At 39.2% G+C, this 21,254-nt stretch overlaps 2 protein-coding genes and 1 non-coding gene across 11 annotated transcripts; all 3 read right to left on the reverse strand.

The window, feature by feature from the left end:
- Window positions 1-6,867: 6,867 nt before the first annotated feature.
- kansl2 (KAT8 regulatory NSL complex subunit 2) lies at window positions 6,868-12,144 on the reverse strand. 6 transcript variants are annotated; one of them, XR_003050788.1, is made up of 11 exons: window positions 12,024-12,130; window positions 10,719-10,971; window positions 10,459-10,627; window positions 10,246-10,388; window positions 9,917-10,080; window positions 9,604-9,767; window positions 9,426-9,522; window positions 8,640-8,893; window positions 8,447-8,515; window positions 8,164-8,362; window positions 6,868-7,458 (listed from the first exon to the last, which is right to left on the reverse strand). XR_003050788.1 is itself a non-coding variant. In XM_025059178.1 (10 exons), exons 2-10 carry the CDS (start codon window positions 10,967-10,969, stop codon window positions 7,369-7,371), a joined length of 1,539 nt encoding a protein of 512 aa, XP_024914946.1. In that variant the 5' UTR covers window positions 10,970-10,976; window positions 12,024-12,144; the 3' UTR covers window positions 6,872-7,368. The 6 variants fall into 6 exon arrangements, 5 of the variants coding, with proteins under 5 accessions (XP_024914946.1, XP_008317208.1, XP_024914945.1 ...); XM_025059178.1 differs by lacking the exon at window positions 8,447-8,515 and having other exon boundaries at window positions 6,872-7,458; window positions 8,156-8,362; window positions 10,719-10,976; window positions 12,024-12,144; XM_008318986.2 differs by lacking the exon at window positions 8,447-8,515 and having other exon boundaries at window positions 6,872-7,458; window positions 8,156-8,362; window positions 10,246-10,360; ... (1 more) ...; window positions 10,719-10,976; window positions 12,024-12,144.
- LOC112487673 (small nucleolar RNA SNORA2/SNORA34 family) lies at window positions 9,197-9,330 on the reverse strand. The gene has a single exon (XR_003050992.1). It is a non-coding gene; the product is annotated as a small nucleolar RNA SNORA2/SNORA34 family (small nucleolar RNA).
- A 585-nt stretch (window positions 12,145-12,729) lies between the features above and the next one.
- Window positions 12,730-20,573, reverse strand: ccnt1 (cyclin T1). Of its 4 annotated transcripts, XM_008318984.3 has the most exons (10): window positions 20,318-20,573; window positions 19,072-19,153; window positions 18,819-18,947; window positions 18,144-18,204; window positions 17,439-17,501; window positions 16,885-16,939; window positions 16,619-16,782; window positions 16,438-16,508; window positions 15,893-16,340; window positions 12,730-15,784 (listed from the first exon to the last, which is right to left on the reverse strand). In XM_008318984.3, the coding sequence occupies exons 1-10, from the start codon at window positions 20,488-20,490 to the stop codon at window positions 15,048-15,050; spliced, it is 1,983 nt and encodes a 660-aa protein (XP_008317206.1). In that variant the 5' UTR covers window positions 20,491-20,573; the 3' UTR covers window positions 12,730-15,047. The 4 variants fall into 4 exon arrangements, with proteins under 4 accessions (XP_008317206.1, XP_016891795.1, XP_008317204.1 ...); XM_017036306.2 differs by having other exon boundaries at window positions 12,730-16,340; window positions 16,885-16,936; XM_008318982.3 differs by having other exon boundaries at window positions 12,730-16,340.
- Between the last annotated feature and the right edge of the window lie 681 nt (window positions 20,574-21,254).

The raw sequence follows: 21,254 nt of genomic DNA on the forward strand, positions 1-21,254 counted from the left end.
GGAGCTGGACTCTAAACATCTACTGTAGGACGTTTCATGCCAAAGACGCTCAGTTCTGATTCATTTAATCCAAACTTTTTTTTAATTCACAATCTTGTCTGCAGTAAAAGTCGACGTTTTGCCCAGTCATCACAACTGCCCGCGGTAGATTTTGTGTGGATGTACAAAATTTAATACTTACCTAATTGTTCTGCGGTCGAATCCACCAACAGCACATAAACGATTTATTAACATAAACCAGTTAACGGAACCAACAGCCAAATTAAACACTTACTCCATGCCATGTTTCCCTCCTGTAATAAAGTCTGAACACCGTCTGTGGCGTCTGTGTGAAGCGGTTGTAACATGATGTGGGACACAAAGGCGTGCAGAACATCTGTGAACAATTAGAGGCAAACAGAGCAAGCGAGTACTTATACTGCCCATTACACTCCAATAAGTCACTGGCTCAGCTTTTCATGATGTAATGCAGCACAGCTTGGATATGCAATCTCAAAGTTGCACTGGGATGGAGCCCTCGCACAACTTCAATCAAGACTGAAACACAGAGCACACAGTTCATAAACGTAATCTGGCCAGAGAGTGGAACCACATTTATCCGCAGCTCCCCCTCGGCAGATCTGAGGTCACTCCTCAGCATGAAATGTTCACAGCACCTGTGAGTCCTCATGTTCTCCACCAAGTATTGTTTCAAGTCTGACACATTTCAGGCACATCTTCCCAGACTGCACTGCTGCTGAGTGAACTCTTTTATTTCTGTCAGTGCTGTTTAAATGTTCAGTCGGTGTACTGCCTTGACCCACACTGAGCACAACACTATAGTCGGTGCATTTACATGACACCGGAGGAAAATGAATGACTGAGCTGATCTCCACAAATAAACCTTGACATGTAAGTCCAACTGAAAACAACTTTCAAAAAGAAGAATGAAAAATGGCAGCGCTACAGTTTTATTCCCACTGTGCATGGATGACAGGGCCAAATAATAATACATTTTCTACATCATCTGTTACTTGGATAAAACCGTTTTTGTTTTTTTTTCCAGTTTCCTATTTAAAATTACAGTCTAAGGATCAAGTTATATGCGATTAAAATGCAGAGAGACTGTACAAAGAAAAAGGAAAATAAAGCTACATCCAGAAATGCCCTCCACTGGGGCTGCATGAGAAGAGGCTCTAGACATTCTCTGGATTACAGGCCACTGAGCTCATGTGAGAACACGGCAGCAGAACCTCTGGATAATCCACTATGAGTGAACGGACAAGTGGTCTGTCTCCATAAACACTGTATGTCAGAAATGGACCGGAGCCATCGCACAGCAAAAAGCTGCCAATCACGCGTGCACTCACAAAGGTCATTACCTGACATGCCTCCTCATCTGGTGTCCATTAAAAAGGATCACAGTTTGAAAAAAAAAGCTGATGTTTTACCAAATAAAACCTAAATCTGTTTTATAAGAACATAAACTCCTCACGGAAAGGCTGATCAGCTGAAAAACAGCCCCACTGTATAATAAATATCCACGCACCAGGGAAGCCGCCGTTTTCGGGGCCCACAAATGCCCGTTTTATCCATATATGTTTCTATGAGCTTTCTCACCGTCCAAGGTCTCATCATCCCTGAAGTTGCCTGGAGTTAAAGGAAACATTTCTCATTCAGACAAATTGCTGCTGGTATTTAGAGCGTGGAAATTTGGAATGTTTGGTCTGAGCTTATTTAAATAAAGTAAATAAAGTCAAATTAAAGCTTAATGTTTCCAGCAAATCATAACCAACGTGATACTTGCCTGACTTAGAAGCCAAACCAGAATGAAGACTTTCTTTAGACCTGGAAGTATTTATGGTATAAATGAGGTTCAACATAATCATTACAAACTATAATAGAGAGAAAAGAGATCATTGGGGAAGCTGTGCTAACTAAAGGGCAAATTATGAATTACTATAATGTAGTTGCATTAAAATGTTAGACAAACTCATTAACTATTAATTTTAGTTGTATATGGTTTTAATGTATGTTATGGTATATGCAAACACACATGTATCTAGTCAGTCAGTAGTCTGCTTACTGTGTATGTACCTGTCAGTACTTCATGTTTCTATACATCTTTCCATCCATCCATCATCCATCCATCCATCCATCCATCTTCGACTACTTATCCACTTTCTTGAACCAGAGCAAAAACCAATAATATTTGAGCCCTTGAGTCTCACTTGTCCATCACAGAGTAACACGATAACACACAAAAAAACATTCACACTCACATTCACTCCTATGTTCAGACTGAACAATTTACCTAATTCCCAATTAACACATTTTATGGGAGGAAAACAGAATACTAGGGGAAAACCCAGGCACACAAGTCTAGAACAGAGCCAGAGCTCGAACAGTAATCTTCTTGCTGTAAGGCAACAGTACTCGCCGCCATGCTTGATAATCAAGCCATATTCAGCAATCTTGATTATCAAATACTGTCAATCAAGAAATTGATGAATTAAACATGCCTCCTCGTTCTTCTGCTCCTTAATCACGCACACAGCGGTTATCTTCAAATATTCCAAAATGTAATGTAAAAATATTTGATTTTACAGTATCCAAGAATGACCCTGGTGACTATTTCTTTCTAGAGAGAAAAATGTTAAAAAAAAAAAAAAACTCCATCCATCGCTCAGTCATAAAGTCGTAGTTTCTGCAAGACTGTGTGCCGCTGAGGCCAGAAGAATTTCTCACTTCAACAACATTCATTTGCTGTTGCCAAAAACAACAAACTGCAGCAATACATCAACTGACAATTTGAAAAACACACGAGGGATATGCCAACTAGCTTCAAAGCTAAAGTTAAAAAAAAAAGCTGCCCGCAACTAACTGCGAAAGATTCATTGAGCTTTTCACATGACTTCTACAGTAAAACTTTTATATTTTACAGCCAGAGTCGGCCAACGGTTTTAAAATGAGTGCAAAAAAGTTAATCCTCGTTTCCCTGATCTGAAGCTTGGTCTTTGTTCAGAAGACGTTGAGACAATCAGAGCAGCATGAATGTACATTTGGCCAAACACCAACAAGCGTGGGTGTCTTTTCCTGACAAAAACACTTTTTCACAGCCAAACAAAAAGATCGGCAGCCTCTTCAATTCGACATGAAATCACACTTTATCAGGATTACTGCTGTCACATGTTTTATTTCTTAATAAAAAAAAACAAAGTAAAAAGTAAAAAAAAATAAGAAAGTATGTGTTCCTCATGACTTGAATGCCACTGAGAAAATGTAGAGGCTTTCACATTTACTGAAAAGCTGCTTTGTTAAAGTTCCGCCATGGAGTGAGAAATGACTACATGTGTAGAAAGTCCAATGAATGAACAATAACAGACATTCAATGCTAATGTATGTACAACCGTCAGATATTCCATTGGTAGAGTACAGGTGATGTCCACCTCAACCATTCTGTTAGCGCAATGCTGTTTTCTGTTTTCCTCTAAATAGGAGTGTAATTTACCTAAAAACCACCAATGTCAATTGAAGAAAAAAAAAAGAACTTGACCTCTTGAGCAGAATGTCAAATCACATTAAAGGTCGGGTAAAAAGAACACACATTGGCCAGAAGACTTATTATATATTATTCACACAAAGTTTCTTACCAAAACAGCAAAGTAATTAAAAAAGGTTTGCTCACTCCCCCTCCCCCAGCACACCATTTATTCTTTCCCCCATTTAACAGCAATTAACTGCCTCTTAGAGGTAGATTACTGAGCCAACTGCTGGTTCGATTTCAGGTAAACATAACCAGAGACGTCATGGGCACTTGTAAAAAAAAAAAAAAAAAAGGAAAAAAGAAAGAAAAAAACAGACAGGGGGCAGTGTGCCAGTTGAGGAAACCATTATATTCATTCAATCCAGTATACCCGCCCCCCATAATATTTGGCTCTCCAAGTAAGACCAGTATCTCCAGTAAGACCAACATTAAAATAGAGGCCTGTCCTGTTCAGCTAAGCACAGTAAAATGGAGAAATAATTCCTTATAGGAACATTAGCCTTTTGATTAGCAATAGGAACACTCTACGTTGGACTACAGCACCACAACCGCTGTTTCAGTTGAATTTGCCATACACACAACACACAGACCAGACAGCTGGCTAGTCCATCAAAGACAGACAAAAAACAGACAAAAAACATTTACACTCATTCACAGCTATGGTCAATGTTGAGCGTGCAGTTAATACAGTCCTGCATGTTTTTGTACTAAAGTACCTGAGGGAACTCCCCACATGCACGCAGTAGGAACGTGCATAGCCAATCATCTTCCTCAAAGACGCTAACCACATCTTTCCGCTTGTGGCCAACGGGAATATTTAACAGCTGTACTTAAAAACCAAGTGACAATTAGATTAAAATTAGTAATCTGATTCCCATTAGCGATTTCAATGTGACTTAAGAGTTCCCTTGTACCACCGGTTGTATGTGTACCATAGTTTGAGAACCACTACTTTAAACCATTTGTTATGAAAATCCGAATCTACTATACGTTTAACTAACCACGTGAGCATGTTCTAATCGACACATGAAAAATGAAAGCATCAGTGGAGTCGGCCACTCCTGGACGGAGATGACACTTCCTTTTTCCATCTTCCCTTTTCTCTTAGGTTTCACACCTCACGACAAGGCTATGTGTTGTGTCAGTGAACACAGTAAATTATGTTCTCCAGCCGGTAACAGGCCCTCCACATACCGACACGACCCCCCTCCGAAGATGCATTCGGTCCCCTTAGACACAGATAAGACAGTAACGCCCTTTTCCCGCAAGCAGATGGGAAAACACGAACATGAGGATAATGAGCGTTTCATTCAAATGATATACAAATATATACATAGAATAACAGCACTCTGTTCGCCGGGTGGACCTTTCCTCCAGCTGGAGATGTTCACACAATGAAATGGCTCTGTAAGTGTCGGAATTCCAAGCGAATGTGTCGCACAGAAAAAACGCAGACCTCACGTTTTCAAACTCACCTCATGGGTGAAGAGCAGACATGGGCTCCATGGGAGTCAGAAGCCGAAATACAGTTGGGTTTGTACGAGAAAACAGCGTCTGCCTGTGCTCATTTCCCTGCTGTGGTGTCCTCCTCCTCTTCCACCACCTCCTCCTCCTCCTTCTTCTGCTGCTTCTCCTCCTCCTCCTGCAGCAGCAGTTCACTGTTTGGGGTAGAGGAGGAAAAGTGATGTCATTGTATGAAATTGCCTTACCCGCCCCATTTTTTCTTTCTTTTTTCTTCTCTGGTCAGAAACTGTCCCACGCTGCCAAACATAACTTCACTGTATACTTAAAAAGCAGTTAATGTTCTAGATCCTTCTTTTCAGTTTTAAATTAGCGATGCACATTTAAAGGGATAGTGTGGGGGGTGTGGATCTGCCTGAAGGAAAAGGGATATTTACAGAACAACTGGTCGATGTTGCACCGTAAAACAGCCCGACCAGAAACAAACAAGTGATGTTGTTTTTTTTTAATTCCTTCTGTATTAAACAGTAACCGTCACCAATGTGCTTAAATAGTTTTTCCTGACTGGAGTTCTCAAAATTAGTACAAAGTTCTTACCTCTGACGGACCTCAATGTTATTTACAATATTACTATGTTCCCTATTTTAGACCAAAAGCTAGAAACAAGCAAGTACACTTTAACGATATCAACCGGGCTAATAATTAGCTAACAAAACGTTAACTGTATTTTCGGCATAATATCGATTTTTTTTCGTCAAAAAAGTCTCTATTTTAACATTTTCTTTTGGATATTAAAATATCTACCTGATGGCAAGTGTGCTTGTCAAGGTATTTTTTCTTGTAAGTCTTGTTTTCTTCCTGCAAAGATTTCTTAAATTCCGTTTTTGAAGTGTGATTGCAATAGTCAGCACTCAATCAGTGTCTCTTTATAAGAACAGGAGCGTTAATCTTTTTTTTCTAATGTAAGCAAGGTCAGCGGAGAAACTGCCAGTCTTACACGTATTATACAGTGAATATGGACTGTATATAAGAAATGGATGAAGCCATCTGCTTCTACAAGTGAGGAAGTAGGTCATATGTTGCAGTGAACTAGCATAAGTGAGTCTGTATGGGGGAAAAAACAACTTCTTTTTCATTTTTTTATATATATTATGGCCCACACACTTGATTTGAATTGACTTCTTTAGAGAAACTTTTTATGTTGCCAGATTTAATGGGTTTTTTTAATTGATTCCAATGCAAATTTATTGAATTCTGTGAAAATAATTTGACTATTTCTGACATTGTTTCTGGTATGAACTTTAGTTTTGTCAGTTTTTATTTTAGTGCAAACCTTTGTTTGCAACAAAAGGCTATCTTGTTCAAGTTATTCTTTTAATTATTGTGTAATGCACGTTTTTTATACATATTTCTGGATACCTGATGTCTATTCTTGTCCTAACATTTAGCTATCCCTGCTCTTTAATCTACTAAGTTTCCATTTTTGGGAATTATTTATTTCCTAGACTTCAGTTCACATTTTATTAATTTAAAACTAAAAGTTTTAGCTATGCACTGTTGTTTTAGCTAACTTTAGACATTATTGAGATCAACCAGCAGTTTTTTTTTTTACACATAATCCCAATGAAAAAGCCAAAGGTAGCCTTCTATGTAAAAGCATGTGGAAAGTTAGGTGTATTTGTGACCAAGAGACAGGTGTTTCCAATCTTAACAAATTTAAAATATGAAGCAACTGATTAGGTACATTAGGTAATTTCACAAACACACAAAGATAAGTACATCCACATGTAAAAAAGAATCCTGAAGAGTGAAGTCAGTCTAGCGTCAGTCTCTGGATGAGGGTAACATCATAACAGAACATGGAGATTTTCATCAACAACTCAGTGCAAAATATTCAACGGTTTATTTTTTACATAGCTTCTCATGTGTCATGAACGAGACCTGGTTAGTTTCTTTATTAAATTCTGTCTTACACAGAAAATGAACACCAACTGGATTTAACTGTTACACATTATATTAGCTTTATTATGTGTCTGAAGAAGGAGGATATGGACTTAAAATGTCAACAGTACCAAATATTTGAATTGTTTAATTGACCTTATTAAAGTAACCCTGCAAGTTTGTTTTTTTTTTTTTTACAAAGTGTTACAGTACAAAAGATCCAATGACGTGGTTGTCTTTCTTGTATAATTACAAGGTTTGTCATCAGTACTTATTATACCGATTCCATATCTCCTTCTAAAATGGCCTGTTTTTCTTTCCTCTGTGTCAGTATTTAAATAACTACAGGGGTCACTCATTTTCTGTCTGATTCCCACACACAATTTAATGGCTGTTATCACAGACTGTATCATTAAGTCTGTTTTCGTGGGTGAGCTCTTTCATCTCGGCGCTTCGGCAGTTGCAGTGTCAAATTCTTGGAGTGAATTATCTGTTGCGTCTTCTTCACCTCCTACGACCTCTGACACCACCTAGGTGGAAAAACAGGAAGTTAGGAGGCGGCCAGAACCATTTATTGCTGCAGAGCGGCCATTTGAGTAAAAGGTGCAATTTTCTACCTAAAGAATGTTTTGGTCAGGTTTTCCATGCCTGACACATTACTTGGCTTGCAGTTCAAGTGTGAGCAGACAAAACGCTTTCTTTTAACACACTTCACCAAGTTGTTCTTGTAAGAAAGAAATGACATGTACAGAAGCATGGTGTTATGGGCCTACCACTGTAGTTCACATTAACAATTTTTTTTAGTTACAAGGCCAAATGTCACAAAATCTCAGTGTGGATTAGGTAGAGGGTAGTGACAACTTTGGTGTTATTAAAAAAAAGAAAAAAAAAGAAAAAGACATCTACTAGCCACAATCTCCTTCAAAATATAGAGTGATGACTTATCTAAAACCAAGGCAAAAGACACATCCTGCATTTCAAAGTGAATAGGATCAAAGCAAATTTAAGAATGAATACCCATAGTGGAAGTATGATCAGAAAATATGCATAAATGAGCATTTAAATATTGTTTAAATGAATAAATGAAACCGGTTTTTAAGAGGCTGCTTTCACTTAGTTCAGTATTTGACTTATTACACAACTATAAAACTATGATATTTATCTTTTTAAAGACAACTCGTCTCTCTGACAAAAAGAGTGACATTAAACTAAATTATGATGAATAACCTGGTCACCCATAATAGCATCCACGTCTTTCTCCGACAGCTCCTGTCCTGAGGCCTCCAGGTCAACTTGGTCTGGATCTTCTCCAGTCAGGATGTCCATTGGAGCCTCAGCAATGGCTCTGATGGTCTGGTCCTCCAAGGCCAGGGCTGTGTCAAACTGTAGAGGTGATGGAGGGCCCTGCATACCGTCCCCTTCCACATCCAGGTCCTGTGTATCAAGGATTTGAGACAACTTAAATGTTTGCAGCAAACCTCTCAGGAAAACAAAGTTGATGTTTACACCACAACTCACTGAGAAGAATCTTTAGTAAAAAAGATTGCAATGCAACTCGGGGTTCATCACAATTAAGTAGATAAGTTTCTATTCAGACGAAAAAAAACAAAGTACTACCGTCATTATTTATAAAGGCATTGTTCAAACTTTATATATCTACTATTTACAGATAAGACACAGAACATGACTCAGCGTGAGTGTGTTGACGTACATCACTGAACTCTAAGGGAAGACTCTCTGTGGGCTGAAGCTCTGCTGCACTCAGATACATGTCTTTGCTCGCCAACGTGAGCTGATCCTGTGGTGGAGCTTCCTGTTCAGGCTGGTACATGGGAGGGGGCAGGTTGAGGTGGAGAGGGCAGCGAGGATCTTCTGCCAGACCCATGTGGACAGTACGGTCACATGGGATGTCTTTAATGCCTGGACAGGTTTTGAAAAGCACTTGGTTGCCATCCTGATGGATATCTGAGAATCTGGCTGTCAAGAAGAACTTTGTGACAGATACACACAAATGCAAAAAACACAGAAGGTAACCAATGTACACCTAATACATAGTCTGAAACCTTGCACCATTCCTGAAGCCCTGCTTTTATTATAGTGCGGTCTTTAGAATAAATTTAGTTAAACCTAAAGCCATAGGATTGTCAATATCTTTAAATATATGAAATCAAGCCTTTCTAATAAGAACTATTGCTTTACTTTTATTTTAATACAAACACAGGAGAAACACTAGATGAATTCTGGGTGTAATAAAGTTTTAAAGGGGGCTTTTGTCCCTTCCAACTGAATTGATTAACCCCTTTACAACTCTGGGAAAAATCAACAGACCATGGGAAGGAGTTCATGTAGGCTCCCTTTGAAACCAGCAGCTACTGCAAGCTGACGGTCTTGATTGGTGCCAAATTGATTGGTTGGTCTTTTACAGTATATGTCCAAACAGTATAACAGTAAAACCATTTGTGTTACTTTTGTGAGAGCATAAAACGGCGGAGGATACGGAACACACAGTGTCTGGTCATGGGCAGACAGGGATTGGTACATGGTGTGCCATCGACAAAGGAGATGCATTTCTCATGTACTGTTCTTGAAAAAGGCTACAAAACAGGAGACGAGTGTTAGATACAATCACAAACAAAACTACTCCCAATTTTTCTGCTTTTAGTTTTAAACCACACCTGTTGTGCTCCTTCTGACAGAGCCTGCCTCCTCTCCCTCAGCTGTCGGTGCAGCAGAGCCTCCACGCCATACCGTCGACGATATCGACGCAAAGCTTTCAGCTTCTTTAGATTCTCCCTTTCCTTCATTGACAGACCTTCAGGGCCTGTCAACAGACTGCTTCCTGTACCCCACAAAAACAAACAGCAGTATGACTGTGATCAGTAAAATAAGGTTCTGTAAACATCGTCAGCGAGTGGAAAAAAAAGGTCAAACAGAAAAGTAAACAAAAGAAAACATGTTCCGCTTCCTTATAATCATGTGAATGTTTACCCAGTGTTTCGTGCTCCACTTTGCGGTTGTGTAGGTATCTGCGCTTCTTCTCCTTCAGCAGGTGCTGCAGGCGTTTGAACTGATCAATGTAAAGAGACTGGAGTCGGATCAGTTTTTCTCTTGTGATCAGAGCTACCTCCTCTGCAGTGTACACTCCTGCATGTCTGGAGTGTACAAAGTAAGAAGCCATGTCACAGTCTGTCCCCATTAAGATACCACAAAAGCAGTCCCTCAGAGAGTTCATAAATTTTAGTCCACTCTGGCGAGCAATTGTAAGGAGACTAATGAATCATACAATTAAAACTGTTGTGTGACATGATTAATCTTACTTCAGAGGATCCTCGTGATCACTGTCAACACTGTCAGCATCACTGTCAGGGTCTCCTCTCCAAGTCTGGTCAAGTACCAGTGGTCCCTGGTCATCTTCACTCAGACTGTCCTCATCTGCCCAGAGGAAGGAATTAGAGACAAACTACCCATCGGGTCAATTAGCAAGAATAGCATATATGCATTTCCCAGTCTGAACAGGATCATTTACCTACAACACGACTTGCATCTGAGCAGCTCTCATCGTGGCTCTGCGTCTCTGCCCGGCTGTAACCACTAAGCTGAGATAACAGTGCTTCTGGAGATGGAGCAGAAGTCGCCTTTCTCATCTGAGCTCGGACCGCCATTGCGTTTCTGCGAGCATGCTCTGTACAGAATGTTACCCTAAAAACATGGTTGTATATATTTAAGAAACTGTTTGGTTTTTCATTACACACCAAGCACCGCATTTTGTAGGATGTTTTTTCATACTTACCCATCTTTTCTTTCCACTTTTGGTGCCGCATTGGGGCAACGCTTGCCATTTTTGGCAGATACATAGCTGCATTGTTTGTATGGGGCATTCTTGTCCTCCAGAATATGTTTGATACAAAATTCAAGCCCCTCCAGACGAGGCTGGGAACATGGTCGCAGTGTGAAGGAGCAGGCCTGTGGCTCTTGAGCTCGGGGTGTCTGGGTCACCCGGTTCCGACTTGATGGCAAAACATGGATACGTATCCTGTTCATTGCTATTCTGCCAGAAAATAATCATTGCGTTACTTAATAGTTTTGAATAATTAAATAAGTAAAGGACAAAAGGTTAAAAATGTGAAATATGACATTTAAAAATTACTGTATGAAAGGAAACTATAATTTTTTAACTGTGAATGCAATGGTTATGACACACGGTCACTATACATGCAATTAATATTTGTTTTTTTAAGCAGAATTTAGGTAGCTGATGACACTAAAAATAATCAAGAAAATTATATATGTGAATATTTAAAGCTGACTTACTTACGCTTAGTTAAAAGAGGTCAGCACAACAAAAATATCTTACTAACACAAAATCGAATATTGTGACAACCTCCTGCCCTTGTTTTGCACTATGGTAAACAACATCTGCTTTATAGATGCATGTCATTTCCTTAATTTCCCTTTGGGATCAATAAAGTATTCATATATCTATCGATCTGTCATTGCAGGTGCACCCTAGAGTGGACGTTCCCATTTATTTATCTATAATTATGTACATAAATAGAACTCAGTTTAACATGTGACTATGTGTTTCTTGATATTATTTTTTTTTATCCACTGCTGTCAAAGTCTGAAAGCCATTGATTTGACTGACACTAGCCGTTTAATGCCTCCATGTGGATTTTTGCATCCTTTAATAAACAACGTACAAACATCAGGGCCAACGTACACATTTCTCACAAAAAATGCATTACATTAAAGCTACAGGAGGTCTGGTTTTTATGTCCTAACTAACTGTATTCAAATAACCATATAAGAATATTACAGTTTCTGAATAAATTAAGTTTTAGTGTTTTAATAGAAGCAGGCGCCGCGCCACGCCGCGCTTCAGCCCGCCTCTCTTTACTGCGTCACACTTTCAGTTAAAACGTCGCCATCTTTATTTAACAATTGCTAACAGTAGCAACCTGCTAGTAAACATTTGCAGTATTTCAAAGTGGTATTTACTGACTGTTATATCCCGGAACCCTGTCTTCTTTAATTTGACAGAATACCTGTGAGAAAAATGGCTTCTTTTACTTTCCTTATAATTCTAAACACTTACCCTTCTTTTGTTGTGTGTTCAGCGTCAGCTCCCAGCGCTCACTGCGACGCTTTTTTTCTGCGTTATATCGGCGGTGCCACAGCCACACTGCAGACACACTGGCCCCGCCCATTAAAGGCTCCGATTGGGCAAAGAAAAAATGACGCAAATAATTGGCCACTGTACTGCCAATCAAATAATCCACAATTCCACTGCAGTAGTCAAGTTTAATACACAAAACAGGCGTTACTTTAAAATATTTATTATGTTTATTTGAGAATAAATCAAACAACATATTAACAAAACAAACAAACAAAAAAAAACAGTGTTCATGTACACTACCGATGTGTATTTTTCAAAGAAATTAAAATCCAGTGAAAGTTACTGGGGTGGAAAAACGTCATTAAAAATCATGCAAATGTTAAAAGAAATAAGCTGTTGTTGCAGTTTATGGCTAAGCTTTACATGTCCTGTAAGGAATGACGAAAACCAAACGTGTTAAATTTGTGTTTTTGAAGGCAGGGATAAAACATAATTGTAGCCTTGGTTGAATACACTGCAAAAATATGACATGAATATTTGAGAGGCCAGAAGAGAGGAACTGATCAGAGGTATCTTGCAGGTGAATGATGAGCCAAAATATAAAATAAAAATAGTGTCCATCATTATCCAAGCAAACAAACACCAAACAGAAATTCCAACACATCATAGGGAAATCCTCCAATGGTTCTGTTCAAATTTCAAAATTTTTTTATTTTCCCCTGTACAAACAACTTCACGTTTCTCAGACAAAGTGACACAAAGCAATCTTAATTCATTCAAAACATATTTCTTAAAATCTTTATTACTCATTTGTTCAATGCTTCTATTTCAGAGTATACCAAGATTTTACACCAAGACTTTTTCAGTAGCATCATAAAAACCACAGCTGTCCTAAAACTTTTGAGGACGTGTAACACTTTTAGCTGAATTAAAAAAAGAAAAAAACATTTTCAGACCTGAGTGTCACCAAAACACCGAGAGATAAAGAAAAAAATTGAAACAAATAGTTTTTTTCCGCTGTGATTTTGCATTGATAGGTTGCATGAGTGTCTTCTGTTATTTTTTTTCACAGATGGGTTTATCATGGAATTTGTCTTTCTGTACAACATTCTCACAGCATAATGTAACGATCATGTAATGGGGGAATTTAATGAAAAATGCCAACAAAAGCAATGTTATGGTGAACTTTTTTTTCCCCCAAAGTCAAACAACATTACTCATAACACTTTGTTATCTGCATTGTGGGTATCGCTATGCAGATAAATGTTCAGTGCATTAACTGTTTACCTGTTACAAGAACTTATAAACCTCTGAGCAAAGAGCTGTCCTCGCTCAGCACAATTCCTTTGTGTCGAGGGGACAAAAACATTTTAATGGCCAATTTGTTTTACTGCATCATTAATCTCCTACAGATCAGGTACTTGTAATTAAAATTTTTTTTAAAAAGTTTGAAAGCAGTAACACTTAACAATCAAAACCATACAAAGCTCAATACGTGAGCAAATATACAGACGGCACCCAATTTTCTCACCAATAAATAGGACCTCTTCCACTAATTTGCTCTAACACAAATTTTAAACAAGAATTCTGAACAGTTACAGTTGTGCACTTTATCCTCACAATTTCCTTATAATCACAGCCATGTAGTGGAGGTATGTTGTATAGGCATGTATAACATGACAAACTCTGAACGTGTAAACACCTGATGAATTGTTGCATGTGATAAAAAAAAAAAAAAAACAAAAAAAAAACCACAGCCGTGTGAAACAGACGGGAGCACAAACACAACTTGACATTAATGAATTAAACCAGCATGAATGGAGACTGCATACGCTGGTTTACCACTGGAAAAATAAAAACAAAAGACGACCATAATGACAGGTTGAGGATCTTTGATGAACAATATTGTGGACACTTGGTCATACACTGTGGAGGACGTGGTCACCACAAAGTGAACACCAGTAACAGGAACTCACTCTTCTAGTGTAAGAATGAAATTCTGTATCCATTATTTTCTTTGTCTTTAAATGTAGTGATGTCAAAACACCAATTTAGTCTGTACAGGTTTTTGTTTGTTTTTTTGCTGGTAGTTTTTTATGGTGACTAAAATGAGTAGATATGATTGAATTCTCTGAACCTTTTCATAAATCACAAACGTATATTCTCATTTAAAAACGGCATTCTTTAGTGTAAGTATTTGAGCACTGAATATGAATATTTTACAACCATTTAAAACAATGACTGCAGCACAAATTTTAAAAACAAAAGTACATCTCTCTTAGCATTTTTTATAACAAAATGTAAAAAATATTTCATGTTTGTTTTAAAACCTTTTTACAATTTTTATACACTTTTTTTACCAAATATTGGAGGAAATCTAAACATACACCAGTGATGGGTTAAAAAAAATTAAAAAAGGGGTAAAAAGGTTATGGCTGGTTTTTTTTTAAAGAACATTTTTCAAAAAGAAAAAGGAATTAAAAAGATGGCTTTGGAGACATACACTCTCAAACAAGCCTGTACAGTCCTTCTCAAGAATTAATTACAGCTCTGCCCAAAAACAACATGGAGGGAAAAGCATTGTTAAGGTATGGAGAGGCATTTAAAAAAAAAAAAAAAAGTTTTCAATTAATAAATAACATACTAGAAACATAAAAAAAACAATGCATAAGATCTCACAAGTATGTGATGGAAATCTTTTAGTTTCCTGGTAATTCCATGATGATGATGACTCCCTTCGATACAGTAATCAAGTCTTATCATTGCATTTGTTTAAAATCAATAAAAGGAGAAAAATATCTACACTTTCCGGTCACATTTTCCTTATTTTTTTAAGGCTTTTGAAGCCTCTCATTATTGCCACACTATTGAAAAAACATGTGCACACCAACACAACCTAAAAAAATAGTAATACAAAAAAAAACATTGATAGGGGTTTTTGCTAAGAGTATGTCTTTTGTGTGATGTCAAGCATAATGTACACAACATCCCCTGACCAGGAACTTATTTGGGTAAGGGTGGCAGTGGTGGAGGTGGGTCCGAAGGCAGTGGTGGAGGTCTGGGGTTGGTGACTCTGGAGGCACCGCTGTACCGATAGTCCCCGTATTGAGACCTGTAGTCAAACATAGACGGCTGGGATGGCTGGACACCCTGAGCACTCAGTAAAGAGTTCAGCATGTCAAAAGTGTCCTGGTACTCATTTGACTGGGCTCCACCCGCCGCTCCGTGTCCATTAGTATCTGATTTGTCACTTTTGGAGTGAGAATAGCTCCCTTGGTGAAGGGGAAGACCCAAGGCTGGTAGAATGTCAGGACCGTGTCCTAGAGTTTGTCCAGAAGAGGAAGACAGGGACGGTAGCTGGTAGGGGTTCCGAGAGGACTTGCCGAGTTTCGCAGCGGTATGACAAACCGCCGTCGGGTCCTGGGAGTGCGTCCTCTTTCGTGACGTAGACGAAGATGAAGAGCTCGTTCTGGATGAGTCACTGGGCACCTTTTTGCTACTTCCTGCTGCACCACTGGAACTAGACGAGTGTTTATGAGAAGAGGACAGGGAGGCAGTGCCGGAGGAGGAATGGTGGTGATGCGGATGGTGGTGGTGGTGATGGTTCGACCGATCTCTGTGCTTTTCTCGGATTTTGACCTCCTCTCCGGTTCCCCTTTGCTTCTCAGGTACCCGTATACGTACTTTGATATCCTGATCCTGACCACGGGAGTTACTGCTGTGTCCGCTGCCACCTCCTCCTGCAACAGGAAAACGCATTTTCAGTGAACTTCTGTCATGCCTCTCCTTCTCTAGGGGAATTTTCAGTATTATGGGTGAAGGATTGGACATGTCAGAAGAGGACGAACTGGACTGTTGGTGATTGTGGGGCTGCTGCTGCTTGTCCTTCTTCTGTTGCTGACCAATGAGGGCCTGCGCAGCGTTGGCGTACTCCCTCTTCACACTAGCCTCCATGTTCTCCAGTTTCCTTTTCTGGGCGGCCAGAACATCTGCATTCTTGGCACGGTACTCACTCAGTGACACCTTGGCTGGGGTGTGGACCTCGTGGTTCGGCTGCGTCTGCTGCAGCTGCTCAGGAGCAGCCTGACCTTTACCACTCCAAGTCTGAGCACTGTCAGATGCCGTCCTCTCCTTATCACCAACAGATGAGGAAGATGCAGATGGCGGCGCGGAGAGGCTCATCAGGCCAGCAACAGTCGTCTCTGATGACGCCATCGAGATCATGCTCATCATAGTGTCCCGCTGGTCTCCTTCTTCCTGGACTTTTGGTTTGACTTTGGGAGTTTGACCTCCAGCCTGGGAGAAGATAAAAAAAAGAATAATCAGATTTGAGGAATGAAATAAAATGATGACAGTGCTTTGTACACTGTATAAGAAGTTGCTGTTGCTGTACCTTCCAATTTCTAATCCGTTTTAAACGACTTGGTGTTTTCTCCAGAATTTGCAGGAACTCGTGGGTTAGTTCTGTCAGAGATTATACCCAGTAAATAGATCCATAGTTGCATAGTTTCCAAAATTAGTCTAACAAATGCTGTTCAAGGGGCGGGGGAGGGGGAAAGTACTACAGCACATACCATCCAGCAGTTCTAGAGTAACTGAGGGATCCACATACTCCCACCAGTGTTTGCCATCTGTGGAAACGGGAATCTCCCAGTTGGACCATTTGCAGGCCAGGTGGATGCACACACAGGCCACGACAGGTGGGCTGTACTGCAGGCAGAATGTGGTCAAGTGGAGACTATGTGACAAAAGGGGAGAGGACACAGAAAAAAAAACAATATATTTAATATAACAACTGTAAAAGAATCTTAACAAATTCTCTGGTGATTTGTCACTGTACCTGTTGGTAGCCATAAAGTATGAGGTCTGGGCCAAATCCTTACTTGCTAAATCAACAACAAGAGAACAAAGAACTGAACGTTAATTAAACGAATGTGCACGATAAGCAATGCGCTTTCAGTGAAGTTCATTTTTTATTAGTGCAACAAAAACAAAGGTGTAATTGTTAAGGAAGGATATTTAAGTGTCTGGTATTGAAGGTGGAATTGTTTTTTTCACTGCCTTGTTTACATTTCATCTCACAAGTGTGTGGAATGTACAGTGAATAAACAAAGAGATAACATATATGCATTGCTCTATAAGATGTCTGAAGCATATAACTTTCCCTCTGTGCTGTGGATTGAAGAATGTTTAACGTGAACAAACTGCAGTGTGAAAAAGCTCAAGAGATTTCAAAGATTTTTGAGAAAACGCCAAACCCTTTCCCTTCTCACTCTCAATTTTTACTTAAATAATGATTTGTGTGATTGAACATTACAATTTTGAACTCATGCCATATTAATATCAAGCACAAAGACAAAAAGATTCCTTCAAAACTGACCACCTGAGGCTTACCTCTGACCAACTGCGTGCATTTGACAACATGAGTGTGTGGATGATCGATGGTAATTTCAAAAGCTGCAAAGAAAAAGAAAAAAAAAGCCGTCAGAGAGTAAATTAGCATTCAGTAATTACCGGTGAAAGCCAGTCAATATCCATGGCAAAAGAGTATTTTCAATTCAATGGTAACAACAATATACAAAGGCTCCTGAAAATCAAAAAATTAAATTCAAGAGTGAAAAGGAGATTTTTTTTAACCTTAAAACATCTAAAAAGTGGGAGGAATGTTTCTTTCTTTACAAACTGGGTATTGTTCGTCCATTAGTTCTGAAACTTCCAGGTCAGTTTATAACAATTAGTTCAATCATGTCACTGTCATTTTCTTCTTTTCTGGTGTTGAAAATATGGCACCAGACCAAGCAGTCAATCGGTCAATGCAGCATATCATTTCAATGCCTAAAAAAAAAAAAGTCTCAAACATTAAAAAAAAGAAAATGTTGAAGATTAATGGCTGAAAAGAAGCAAAGTAGAGACATGTGATGGTTTGCCAGTGGCTTAACAGAATGCTACAATGAAGCGTGGATGTCATTGTCCAGCACCTTTAACTGCATGTCTGCTCTCTGTGGGCAAATGTAACAAATGGTTAGCGCCGTTTTTCCAACCACACCTTTATGGGAGGGAAACAAAATCACGGGTACCAGCTCATCCTTCCCAACTTACCCAAGGTCTGGAGTATAATGCTCTCAAGAATGACCAGGTCTTGGGCTTGTTGCAGGTAGGCCTGAGGTTGAGAGGACAGGCACATTACTCACTGGGCGCCCTCCATCCATAGATGAACAAGAGCATCGGCGCACACTTTGTGGTTTGTCGGTATGAATGAAAAGAAACTGAAAATTCATCTGAATACAATTGAAATCAAGGACCACCTGTTTGTTGGTCAAAAATATTTACCTTGCCTTACATTTACAGTTTTCTGACAATACAAAGGCTGTACTGATGCTCTTGTTTTTCATGTAACAGACATCACATTACTGGATGACTGAAAACCGACAGTCTCAGATTGTGTCTTATTTTCTCAATCTTCGTAAAAAAAAAAACAAACCCTGCACATCTGGGGAAAGAATAAAATAATGACTTTTTGACGATTGAATGCATTTTCACATGCAAGTAAACAAGAAATTTTAACTTCTCTAGGTACATCAACCAAATCAGTGTTGAGACTTAATACTTTAAAGTTATTTTTCCTCCAACTGCAGAAAACAGATTTAGAGCCAAATGGTCATACTGAGGAGAAACCCACACTTACATTCATATTAGTGACACAAAAGTCTACCAATCAAGCAAGAGTATTTTAAATGGTGCAGCTGTCGATATCATCAGCCAACGTGTACTTACATCACTGCGTACATCTGGTGACGGATCCTGAGGATTTAGGCATGCGTGAGCCACTTTGATAACATGCTCAAGTTTACGGGGCTGCTCCTCCACCTTTGCAGCAAGAAAGAGTGCAGCAGGAGCAATGACCTTATATGGGGAAAGAAATGAAAATTAGGAGAGGACATTTGAAAGGCAAAGGGTAATTTACTTAGGAGAGGACATTTGAAAGGCAAAGGTAAAGGGTAATTTAAGTTTTCTATACTTTACTTACATTTCTGTGAAATCTGGTGAACGACTGGATCATGTAGAATCGATGCATGTAGACGATGGCTGTGTTAATTGTAAGTTGGGACCTGGTGTTTGTTGAGTTAAGAAAAAATCTCAAAAGCAACACATTCAGTCATGCTTAAATGGCAGTAACAGCTCTAGATGTGTTATGGAAAGAGCACATGAACACGCGTTTCTATTTTTGTGTCCAACCAATGCCTAATAATAAAGCAGGTATATAGTTAGCATATATTGGCTGAATCAGGAGCAGTGCCGCACAGAAACAGATTTGATGTCCTGCTCATCAGCTTTCTTACTTTCAAGTTAAATCTGCACTGCACAGAAGGTGTAAAGTTACTCGGTTTATGGTCTCTCGCCTCACCCTCATTTCCCTCCAACAGCAACATTGTGGGATAGTTTTAGAAACAACACTTGACAGCCATCAAATGCCCAAATTATACCCACAAAAGATGAGGATAAAACCAAGAGATATATAAGGCAATCTTCATAGGGGGAATAACAACTCCTGATGTAAACAAAGAACACGAACTTTTTCGGGTAACGAAAACAACAAGACGCACACTCTGCTGAGCGCTGAGTTAGTTCGTTAATAGTTATATATTGTTTTGTGTACGCCACTGCCAACATATACTGAATATAAAACAATTTTGCCTGCTCAGTTTTGAAGAATTGTAAAACAAACGATTTGGTGAGCGTAGCGCGTCCGTATTAAGCACAACACAATAAAACTTTTCACACTACAACAACCAAATGTCCGAGTAGCTCCGCGTCTAGTTGCACAGGATTTACACTTTAGCCGGAAACTGCGGTTTAACAAAAAACAAAATCGTTGGCTCTAAAATTGTATCACTAAAAACAAAAAATTGAAACATAGGTATTCTACACCCGACACGTTGCCCTCGGGTATGCATTTAATCCAGGTAAATGTTTTCAACAATAACGAATAACTACGCTGAAGTGCTGCAGGCCTTTGCAGACACGCAGGCCTGCGCGGCCCCGCTTATCCTAAAACAACGACACTTAGCTCACATAACGTTGCTGTGCCCTCGTACATCAACATTCTCACTAGACTATATAACTGAATAAGTAGCGGTGGAAAATATAGTGCTAAAAATCAGGACAGTAACATGAATTGAGGGCGTCCTTGGCCGAACCGGCAACACGAGAGCAGCGACACCTTATTAGCCTTGATGCTAACCGCGAAAGCTAACTGAGGCGACAAAAGATACACATTGAGCCGCTGTCCCATGTCCTGGAGCAGGTTGGCCGCCTGTTGTCTGTACGACAGCTCTTTGTCCGGGTCAAGTCCAGCTCGCCGAGATGGGCTGTCGTCGATCTGCTGCCGGGTGTAGTACCATTTGTTGTTACTGCTTGTAGGGAGAGAACGAAACGAAGCAGCCATTACTGAGAAGGACAGGAGTTTAAAATTTCTCTGCGTCACAGGAACATACGTCACAGCCAAGACTGTAGTGGAGGGCGCTTATTGTTGGTTTCATTGTTTCAACTATAACCGGCAGGTGGCAGTGAAATTCCCGCCGTTATACTAATGTGTTGTCCTCCCTAATTAATTCATACTGATTCTTAAGGAAACGTGTTGTGTTGAAGGTATGTATCCTAATAGTGTTCTTTATATTTTGAAAACTTGTATTTGTATATCTACTTTTTCTAACAGGAATAGAATTTTTAGTGTTCTATGAAGAAGTACAGGCCGGCCTTTGGTTTGTGTCATTTGTTTGTGAAAAATATAAAGTAAGAATTTATGTAAAGAACATATTTTCCAAATGAAGGAAGCATGTTCATATTTATCGGCATAAATAATAGATGCTATGTGCAGATGTAAGTTTCCTATTTGGTCTGTACTACTTTCACTCACATTGATGCACGGTTTTGGTGTTGGTCTGCTAATTAGATGTTTTGAGCCTATAAAAAATAATTTAATAACATTTTTTAAAACTATCAACATTAACGACAGTGACTTTTTGTAAACATCAGAACCTTAAATTTCTCAGTATCTTGTAATAATAAGAAACTGCCGATTTTACGGTCAGAGAACTGATTGCGGTCCCTTATATTCTCCTGAGGTTGCATATTATTAATGAACTGGGCTCACTTCTAAAAATATCTACTCTTAAAGTAGGTTATGTTTTTTTTTTTAAACAGCGGGTG

Source organism: Cynoglossus semilaevis, chromosome 10 (assembly GCF_000523025.1).
Source record: "Cynoglossus semilaevis isolate Cse_v1.0 chromosome 10, Cse_v1.0, whole genome shotgun sequence".
In the NCBI taxonomy this organism is placed as follows: domain Eukaryota; kingdom Metazoa; phylum Chordata; class Actinopteri; order Pleuronectiformes; family Cynoglossidae; genus Cynoglossus; species Cynoglossus semilaevis.